Genomic DNA, 11346 nt, shown 5'->3' with positions numbered 1-11346 from the left:
GGACTTCAACATGGAAAACCCTTTATGACAAACTTTTCCCAAAACCACATCAACACTTCCTATGATTTATTTTGGGAAATTATAATAAAAACTTTTTTTTTACTTTTTTTGTATTTTCTTTTAAATTTTAAAATAACTCCCTTTTTATATTCTTCTCTCTTTTAATTTGTATTCATATCTCATAGTAATTTATATTACTAGTATTATTATTTATTAATTAATTTTTTTTTTTTTTTCTGTGTATAATTATTATTGAAGCGTTATGTTGCACAGTCTACAAGGAGTTTGTCACACCAACATTTCACTGTATGTATGTATATGTGTGTGAAAAATAAAGCCATTGAACTTTGAACTTTAAAACACTCTGATTGGAGTCATCCACTGCCATCGTTTATGGATCCTGAAAAGGAATCCGGTCTATCTGTGAGCCAAAGAGGGCCAGAGCACTCTACAACTTCAATAAACCCGATTAGATATTCAATCTGATCGTCTGAAAGTCATATTAACTTCAAATATTGAAATAGAAAAATAATATATCATACCTGTTTGGAGGAGGACAGTTTCTCTGAACTCTTCTCTTCTGAACGACTTAAATCCAGTGAGCAGTGAATCCTGTGAATAAATCATGAGACACAACTTAGACAAACACTTTTACTGCAGCTCTGCCTCACAGCACAAGGAGACAGAGCTTCCAGTTAAACTCATCCTCTTACTGCAGCTCTAACTCACAGCACATGGAGACAGAGCTTCCAGTTAAACTCATCCTTTTACTGCAGCTCTAACTCACAGCACATGGAGACAGAGCATCCAGTTAAACTCATCCTTTTACTGCAGCTCTAACTCACAGCACATGGAGACAGAGCTTCCAGCTAAACTCATCCTCTTACTGCAGCTCTAACTCACAGCACATGGAGACAGAGCTTCCAGTTAAACTTGTCCTCTTGCTGCAGGTCTAACTCACAGCACATGGAGACAGAGCTTCCAGTGAAACTCATCCTCTAATTGCAGCTCTAACTCACAGCACAAGGAGACAGAGCTTCCAGTTAAACTCATCGTCATACTGCAGCTCAAACTCACAGCACATGGAGACAAAGCTTCCAGTTAAACTCATCCTCTTACTGCAGCTCTATCTCACGGCACATGGAGACAGAGCTTCCAGTTAAACTTGTCCTCTTGCTGCAGGTCTAACTAACAGCAAACTTTGACAGAGCTTCCAGTTAAAATCATCCTCTTACTGCAGCTCTAACTCACAGCACGTGGAGACAGAGCTTCCAGTTAAACTCATCCTCTTACTGCAGCTCTAACTCACAGCACAAGGAGACAGAGCTTCCAGTTAAACTCATCCACTTTCTGCAGGTCTAAAGCAATATGAACGTGTTTCATTACCTTTGATCACCTGTGAACTCTCCACTGAAGTACATTGGATGATGCATTGAATGGTCACTTTTCATAGGCAGACAGCTGGGTACAGGTGACGCAGCCCAACCTACCTGGACCCTGTGAACAAAACATGGAGACAAAGATTTCAGTGAAACTCATCCTCTTACTGCAGCTCCAACTCACAGAATATGGAGACAAAGCTTCCAGTTAAACTCATCCTCTTACTGCAGCTCTAACTCACAGCACGAGGAGACAGAGCTTCCAGTTAAACTCATCCTCCTACTGCAGCTCTAACTCACAGCACAAGGAGACAGAGCTTCCAGTTAAACTCATCCACTTTCTGCAGGTCTAATGCAATATGAACGTGTTTCATTACCTTTGATCACCTGTGAACTCTCCACTGAAGTACATTGGATGATGCATTGAATGGTTACTCTTCATAGACAGACAGCTGGGTACAGGTGACACAGCCCTATCTACCTGGACCCTGTGAACAAAACATGGAGACAAAGATTTCAGTGAAACTCATCCTCTTACTGCAGCTTTAACTCACAGAATATGGAGACAAAGCTTCCAGTTAAACTCATCCACTAAGTGCAGCTCTAACTCACAGCACGTGGAGACAGAGCTTCCAGTTAAACTCATCGTCATACTGCAGCTCTAACTCACAGCACATGGAGACAGAGCTTCCAGTTAAACTCATCCTCTTACTGCAACTCTAACTAACAGCAAGCTTTGACAGAGCTTCCAGTTAAAATCATCCTCTTACTGCAGCTCTAACTCACAGCACGTGGAGACAGAGCTTCCAGTTAAACTCATCCTCTTACTGCACCTCTAACACACAGCACAAGGAGACAGAGCTTCCAGTTAAACTCATCCTCTTACTGCAGCTCTAACTCACAACACATGGAGACAGAGCTTCCAGTTAAACTTGTCCTCTTGCTGCAGGTGTAACTAACAGCAAACTTTGACAGAGCCTCCAGTTAAACTCATCCTCTTACTGCACCTCTAACACACAGCACAAGGAGACAGAGCTTCCAGTTAAACTCATCCTCTTACTGCAGCTCTAACTCACAGCACAAGGAGACAGAGCTTCCAGTTAAACTCATCCACTTTCTGCAGGTCTAAAGCAATATGAACGTGTTTCATTACCTTTGATCACCTGTGAACTCTCCACTGAAGTACATTGGATGATGCATTGAATGGTCACTTTTCATAGGCAGACAGCTGGGTACAGGTGACGCAGCCCAACCTACCTGGACCCTGTGAACAAAACATGGAGACAAAGATTTCAGTGAAACTCATCCTCTTACTGCAGCTCCAACTCACAGAATATGGAGACAAAGCTTCCAGTTAAACTCATCCTCTTACTGCAGCTCTAACTCACAGCACGTGGAGACAGAGCTTCCAGTTAAACTCATCCTCTTACTGCAGCTCTAACTCACAGCACAAGGAGACAGAGCTTCCAGTTAAACTCATCCACTTTCTGCAGGTCTAAAGCAATATGAACGTGTTTCATTACCTTTGATCACCTGTGAACTCTCCACTGAAGTACATTGGATAATGCATTGAATGGTCACTTTTCATAGGCAGACAGCTGGGTACAGGTGACGCAGCCCAACCTACCTGGACCCTGTGAACAAAACATGGAGACAAAGATTTCAGTGAAACTCATCCTCTTACTGCAGCTCCAACTCACAGAATATGGAGACAAAGCTTCCAGTTAAACTCATCCTCTTACTGCAGCTCTAACTCACAGCACGTGGAGACAGAGCTTCCAGTTAAACTCATCCTCCTACTGCAGCTCTAACTCACAGCACAAGGAGACAGAGCTTCCAGTTAAACTCATCCACTTTCTGCAGGTCTAATGCAATATGAACGTGTTTCATTACCTTTGATCACCTGTGAACTCTCCACTGAAGTACGTTGGATGATGCATTGAATGGTCACTCTTCATAGACAGACAGCTGGGTACAGGTGACACAGCCCTATCTACCTGGACCCTGTGAACAAAACATGGAGACAAAGATTTCAGTGAAACTCATCCTCTTACTGCAGCTCTAACTCACAGCACGTGGAGACAGAGCTTCCAGTTAAACTCATCCTCTTACTGCACCTCTAACACACAGCACAAGGAGACAGAGCTTCCAGTTATACTCATCGTCATACTGCAGCTCTAACTCACAGCACGTGGAGACAGAGCTTCCAGTTAAACTCATCCTCCTACTGCAGCTCTAACTCACAGCACGTGGAGACAGAGCTTCCAGTTAAACTCATCCTCCTACTGCAGCTCTAACTCACAGCACAAGGAGACAGAGCTTCCAGTTAAACTCATCCTCTTACTGAAGCTCTAATTCACAGCACAAGTAGACAGAGCTCCCAGTTAAACTCATCCTCTTACTGCAGCTCTAACTCACAGTACATGGAGACAGAGCTTCCTGTTAAACTTTTCATTGTCCAACATATGGAATATATTTAATTATATAATGTAAACTACCAAAATGTCATACTGCAGCTCTAACTCACAGCACATGGAGACAAAGCTTCCAGTTAAACTCATCCTCTTACTGCAGCTCTATCTCACGGCACATGGAGACAGAGCTTCCAGTTAAACTCATCCTCTTACTGCAACTCTAACTAACAGCAAACTTTGACAGAGCTTCCAGTTAAAATCATCCTCTTACTGCAGCTCTAACTCACAGCACGTGGAGACAGAGCTTCCAGTTAAACTCATCCTCTTACTGCAGCTCTAACTCACAGCACAAGGAGACAGAGCTTTCAGTTAAACTCATCCACTTTCTGCAGGTCTAAAGCAATATGAACGTGTTTCATTACCTTTGATCACCTGTGAACTCTCCACTGAAGTACATTGGATGATGCATTGAATGGTCACTTTTCATAGGCAGATAGCTGGGTACAGGTGACGCAGCCCAACCTACCTGGACCCTGTGAACAAAACATGGAGACAAAGATTTCAGTGAAACTCATCCTCTTACTGCAGCTCCAACTCACAGAATATGGAGACAAAGCTTCCAGTTAAACTCATCCTCTTACTGCAGCTCTAACTCACAGCACGTGGAGACAGAGCTTCCAGTTAAACTCATCCTCCTACTGCAGCTCTAACTCACAGCACAAGGAGACAGAGCTTCCAGTTAAACTCATCCACTTTCTGCAAGTCTAATGCAATATGAACGTGTTTCATTACCTTTGATCACCTGTGAACTCTCCACTGAAGTACATTGGATGATGCATTGAATGGTTACTCTTCATAGACAGACAGCTAGGTACAGGTGACCCTGCCCTCTCTACCCAGACCCTGTGAACAAACATGGAGACAAAGATTTCAGTGAAACTCATCCTCTTACTGCAGCTCTAACTCACAGCACGTGGAGACAGAGCTTCCAGTTAAACTCATCCTCCTACTGCAGCTCTAACTCACAGCACAAGGAGACAGAGCTTCCAGTTAAACTCATCCTCTTACTGAAGCTCTAATTCACAGCACAAGTAGACAGAGCTCCCAGTTAAACTCATCCTCTTACTGCAGCTCTAACTCACAGTACATGGAGACAGAGCTTCCTGTTAAACTTTTCATTGTCCAACATATGGAATATATTTAATTATATAATGGAAACTACCAAAATGACATTCCTCAGATGATACATTTTTACAAAAATTGTGCATCACATCTATTGGCACCCCTGTATTTGGTACTGTGTGCACCCTCCCCTCGCAGGGATAATGGCACTGAGTCTTTTTACATAACGTCTCATAAGACCAGAGAACACATTGGGAGGGATCTTAGACTCTTCCTCCACCCACAATCTTTCCCGATCCGGATGTCTTTGTTGATCCGTGTTTATGGGCTGTGCTGTTCAATTGATTCACAGGTTTTCAGCAGTCTTTAGACTGTTGTAGCCATTGCACAATCGTATTCCTGGACATGGTTGTGAGGGGGGCTGGAGCCTCTCCCAGCATGCATTGGGCAAGAGGCAGGAAAAAACCCTGAACAGGTCACCAGTCCATCACAGGGCACACACACCATGCACTTACACACTCATACATTCAAGCAATTTAGTGTCTCCAATTAGCTTAACCTGCATGTCTTTGGACTGTGGGAGGAAACCCATGCAGACATGGGATGAGAATATGCAAACTCCACACACACCACCATGCTGCCCTCCAGCAGTTTTAAACTTCTTCATTATTGCCCTCACAGTAGTAACTAGCATCTTCAGTTTATTTTTTGATCCATTGCCTGATTTTCAAAGGTCAGCAACCATTTTCATTTCGTTCGTCAGTTCTTTGTCTTTCTCTGTGGTGAAGATGAAAAATGGGTTTCACAAGCAGGTTCTCAGTTTAATCCTCCAGTGAAACAGGAAGCCATGGAAGGCCACAAGAGTTTCTCTTAATATTGATGTAGATTTCGTTTGATTTTATTTTATTTATAAGAATCTTTTGGGGTCCCAAATATTTCTGGGAAATAACAACCCTACCTGAATCCAACCATCACACTAGAGGGCGCCAGTTCCCCCAATCTTAGTTTGTTTTCTGTGCCTGTTTAGTGCTAATTAAGGGGTTGTGTCGCAAACATTTAATAGCCTGACCAGATTCACATTACAGGTACCTGTAACTGATTTATGACTAGTCAAAGAGCTAATTTAAGATAAAAGTTTTTTGATGAGTGAGAATGCAGTTAATATCTCAAATTACATTTTGCTAGTAAGACTGAAGTTACTTTCACCATTCAGCTGTATGGGACCTCCAATTAAGATATCTACAATTCAGTTTTGACTATCCAAAACATGAATTCCAGATACTGTATCGCCACTTCAATTATTGCTAGTCATAACTCAAATTAGAGAGATCTCCACATTAGTTCTGACTTAGTCATAAATTCAGTTAAAGATATCTTTCATTCCTCCGGATTTAAGATATGTCAGGTAACGGGGGACCAGGACCCAAACGCAGAGTGGGGAAAAACACCAGGAACTCCAAAAAGGCAAATCCAACCAAAGACTTTACTCTCATACAGGTAACAGAAAACAGGGAACAAAAACAAGGCCAGACAGTGCACTTTCAAAAACAAAATTTTCAACAAAAAAAAAAACACAGGAAACAGAACTCAGGCAGGGCAGAACTCACAGACAGAACCGCAGGCAGAAACAGACGGGCAGATACTCTCAAGTAAAAACACAAGGAACCAGCACTCAAGTCAGGAAAAAAGAGAACTTAAATTTAACTCAACTTAAAGTTGTTCCATGTCCGCTTTTTCGCTATTTTCTTATAATAATGTGTGCCTGCGTTGTTCCATGTCCGTTCACCCTATGAACAAACAGTTTGAAACAAAGCACCACTTGTCACAAATACATATATGAATTGGAAGGTCAGCTAACCTTATTTTTTTCCTAGTGGGAAAATTAGACCTTCTCCGGTTAGCCTAGCCGCACGGCTAGCCTGCCCATAGAACAGAGACTGTATAGACAGACATCCCCAGTCAGCCTGCGAGAGTAGGCAGTAAACTGTCGCGATATTGTCATCCAGTGCCGAATTGCCCCATTTTATTCACTCGAACAGGGTAATGTTTATTAAAGTCGTCCTAATATGTCCATATATGTTTGGATGGACATGACATTTCGCAGAAAGGTAGTTTAATCATCCTAAATACCGGACACCTACTCCGCCCCCCCCCCCCCCCAATGAACAGGACGGGACAAACGCAGCAAGGGAGCATATGTCCGGGTTTGGGATGGTATACAACTATCTCATAAAAAAACACATTTTCAACATACAAAAATGCCAAGTTACTCACACATACAAGACATACACCGTCTATAACTCATTCATTCAGACTGCCAAAATCCAGGCCTGCCATTAAAAGTATTGATATCAAAATGACGCCAAGTTACGGTACTACAAACAATATAGGCTATCTTGCCTCACCGAAATTAAATACGATGTATTCCAAAGCAATGCTACCCAATATTTCCTCAATTCTTTCAAGTCACTTGGCCCTGTGTTTTGTAATCTTAACATTTTACAATGTCATGCAAACTTTGTGTCAGATCAACATGTAACGTGTAACGAGTGAAATCTATTGCACTGATATGCTTTTGTCATGTTCAGTACTAGTAGTTATAATTATGAGTGAGTCATGATTTTAAATGTAATGTTTTAATGGGGAGTTGCAGGACGTACATACGTAGTAGTTGTGTGTATGTGGCTAGATAGAGAACAGGGCGAGGTAACATGAATGTAGAAACGTGGCGTTTGCTGATAAGAAGGTTTTGTACGGTAGCCCAGTGAAGAAACATAGTTAGTAGAAATGGCACAGTGGTGAACTGGTGTAACTTTTTAATAAAAGGAATACATTTGCCGTCATGAAATGCATATGGGTGGCCGTGAGTGAGTTTTGGTAAAGCAAATATAAAGCGTAAGAAAACGTGAGTGTAAAAGAGAAAATTATCTGCCTGAGGGCGAGGCAGGATTCGATCCTTCATCCGGAGGTTTACCAGTCTGTGACTTTGTTAGTGCAGCACCATGACATAGCTATGCATTGCGTGAAATATCATTAGCAAACCTGTCCGTGGTTTTAAAGAAGAACACAGGCCAGTAACCACAGAAGAGCTCCCGTTGAATCCATATGGCTTTGCAATATTGTAGCCGGTTAATAACTGAACGTGCAGACGATACGTCATAATGCAGTGTACACGTTCGGTGAACGGCGGGTAGATATGGTGCAAAAGCAATAATTGAGAAGTAGTAGACAATTATTAGTGAGGGTAAAAGCAGGTTAAAAAAACGTGTTCCGAGCAGGGCTTGAACCTGAGACTGCATGTTTCCAAGACTGTAACCTTGCCCTCTAGGCCACAGGCAGACCAGCTGTTTAAACTGGAAATGTTTCAGAATAAAAAGGTATGGGTATTTTGCGTGTGTATGCGAGTTTTTGATTGGGTCGTGTAGGTGAAGATTTGGCTGGTGTCGGTAAAATGTCCAATGGGGAGACATGTTGTTAGTGGGATAGGCGGCAGGAAAAATAAGAATGAGAAGAAGAAGAAGAAGAAAGAGAAGAAGGAGAAAACGCAAAATCCCCTTAGTTTGGGGCTTTATTGTGTGGACATGTGAAGTTGTTTATGAAATCTGTCTGTTGAAATGGGGTCAGAATGTACAGAATTTAATGTTTTCAAGGGCTGAGTGTCTGTGGCTGTTGTGGTTATTTCTGTGGGGAACCCTGAAAAGTGCCAAACTCTCGGTGCTGTATAGGTATGGGGCATGCCCCCACCAAGGCGTAACTTGGCGGGATGGCATACCTGCCATCCCAATGAGTAAGATGATAACATGTATTGGGATGTTATTTTTAGTGATTTGCAAGAACTGAGGAAATATTGGGTAGCATTGCTTTGGAATACATCTTATTTCATTTCGGTGAGGAAAGATAGCCTATATTGTTTGTAGTATCGTAACTTGGCGTCATTTGGATATCAATACCTTTAATGGCAGGCCTGGATTTTGGCAGTCTGAATGAATGAGTTATAGACGGTGTATGTCTTGTATGTGTGAGTAACTTGGCATTTTTGTACGTTGAAAACGTGTTTTTTTATGAGATCATATGTACCGTTATCTGTGTTGTCTATTTTACCTGCTATGGACCTCTTTTTAAGATGAGTCTTGAATAAAGTTGAAATGAAAAGAAATATAGAGTAATCTCTGCCTAATATAATCACTCCACTGTATATTTTGCCTCAATATTGCAAACCAATTAATGCGATTTAGTAAATGGAATGATTTCCTATGAAACATAAAAGAATAAGTAACAACCTCTTAATTGTTTGATTAAAAACAAAATCCGGGTTTATACTGCAGCGTCAAAATGTCAACAACAAGCGACAAGTCCTGTGACCTCCGACTCACTAGGCTACCTCCTCACGAGGTAGAATTGGTCATAGAATATCAAAGATAGGCTACTGAAGTAAACTTTCTTAAAGGCTATTTCAATATTACTTTCTGGTCTAAATGGTATGTTCGGACTCCGTGTGAGCTCTTAGCTTATCAGGCTACGCATTAAACACACAATTTCATTGCCATTGTCAGTTTTTCTGAATTACGCTGGTTATGCGATTATACTTGCAGATTCCCATTCCTCGTCGCAGCCCTTTATCTTCAGCTTCTCTTACCTCAGTTCCACTCCACAACAGACGGTTTACTCCGTTTTTAATATTTAATTTAATTCCTTCTTTCCTGGGGATTCTTTCTCCTCCGTTTTTAAAATGGCCGTTAAGTTTCAGTTTCTCTTTTGGACCGCATTTCCTTACTTACTGGCTCAACTGAATGTTCGATGGGCGGAGTTTTATATACTATTTCTTAGCTGAAGCAGTCACGGTATTTAATAAGTTATGCAGAAGAAACAAATATTTCATCCATGTAGATCTTTGCCAAATTTTAGCACATACATATATCAGGCCTATTCAACAACTCGTGAATTATATTGATGTTGGGATTTAACGTCTCCTTCCAGCAGGTTCTTGTTATCTTAGCAGATTCCTGGCACACTTAAGTGTTTTTGGGACCAGGACTTTGTTTCACGGACTTTGTCTAAACTATTTAGCCAATCTAATATGCAGTAAAGTCATGTTTGGTGTTGTTGGAGAGCTAATATCATGAGCAGTTTTTTAGCACATAGCCTTCATATATCAGGCTTAATCAACAACTCGTGAATTATAATGTTGGGATTTAACGTTCTCCAATATAATGGTGTGACCTGTAGGCTGAATACACAAATAAGCCTTTTTGATTATAACAAAGAATTTCAAGACAAATAGCCTACTACAGACAGCAAATTAAATAAATAAATCATTTAACACTCCACCAGCCTCCCTGCCATAGTCACTGACCCTTTAACATCCTGAGTGATGGCCCTACGTAACACGCTAATGTGTGAGGTAAGTGATTTTTGTTATTTCCTATTACAAAATAAAAAATAACAAGCATGTGCTTTTGTTTATAAGTTTGTGTAATTTTTGGTATTTTGTCTGTACGTCTTGTGCCTTCCCCAATCAACTGTTTCTTTTTTTCTCTCTCTCACTTTTTTTTTGTTGACAATTTTTAAAGTTAGGCTATTTGCCCTTTGTATACTCATCAAATGTGTTTGTGAATTATTTAAATAAAATAATAAAAAACTAATGAGAGCTGACTTTCCATGATACCTGCTCTAACCAGTTCCACTTCATTTTATTCAAAATGAATCAAAATATATCAAATAAGCGTCATGGAAAATGTGGCTGGGGTTTGAACATGCAATACACAGGCGAATTTCATTCAATTAAATCCCAACTGCTTTCTGATACCATAACAGATATCATGCTCTGCTGCCTCCCCTGGACATGTTGTCTCAATGATATAGGGGTGCTTTGAAAACCTTGGACCCTCCACTCTTCAGATATGGTGTCACTTACATCAAATAAGCGTCATAGAAAATGTGGCTGGGGTTATAACATGCAGTACATAGGCAAATTTAAAAAGGATTTAATTGAATGAAATTCGCCTATGTACTGCATGCTTATAACCCAGCCATGATATACTGTGTGTGATATTTTCACCTTTACAAACGTAAAGGTATCACAGAATGTTACAAATTACTCTAATTCTTCCCTTACCATTCAGTTAAACTCATGTACTGATGTAATGTTGTATTAGATATTGCAATAATAATTAAAAGTAATGGGTGTATTTCATAAATAATTCTCCATTAAAAATTTTGCATTTTCATTGTTAAAACTGTAGGGGAAAAAATAGAAAAAAGGAAGACATTTTTGTTTATAATTAATGTTAGTGTGGTTCTAACTGAAAATGAATAGTATTACAATGTCTATGTTAAAAATCGAAGTTGTTTTAATATTGTATGAATATAAAACGAATAGGTCATATTTTAGGACAACTACAGTTCGATTTTTCCTTAATTAATTTAATTTT

At 40.5% G+C, this 11346-nt stretch overlaps 1 protein-coding gene and 1 long non-coding RNA gene across 2 annotated transcripts in view; one reads left to right on the top strand and one right to left on the bottom strand.

Annotated features, from left to right (window-relative positions):
- The window catches only part of LOC135245748 (uncharacterized), a 516260-nt gene that overhangs the window by 28087 nt on the left and 476827 nt on the right, over positions 1-11346 (top strand). The window lies entirely within an intron of this gene.
- LOC135245705 (uncharacterized) overlaps positions 1-11346 on the bottom strand; it is a 492416-nt gene that overhangs the window by 206590 nt on the left and 274480 nt on the right. The window contains 7 exon segments of the mRNA XM_064318949.1: positions 1387-1497; positions 1757-1867; positions 2533-2643; positions 2903-3013; positions 3273-3383; positions 4216-4326; positions 4586-4696. Coding sequence (XP_064175019.1) covers positions 1387-1497; positions 1757-1867; positions 2533-2643; positions 2903-3013; positions 3273-3383; positions 4216-4326; positions 4586-4696 — 777 coding nt within the window.

This window comes from Anguilla rostrata, chromosome 19 (assembly GCF_018555375.3).
Source record: "Anguilla rostrata isolate EN2019 chromosome 19, ASM1855537v3, whole genome shotgun sequence".
Classification (NCBI taxonomy): domain Eukaryota; kingdom Metazoa; phylum Chordata; class Actinopteri; order Anguilliformes; family Anguillidae; genus Anguilla; species Anguilla rostrata.
Note: the sequence above shows the minus strand (reverse complement) of the source record. Positions and strands in the feature narration are given on the sequence as shown.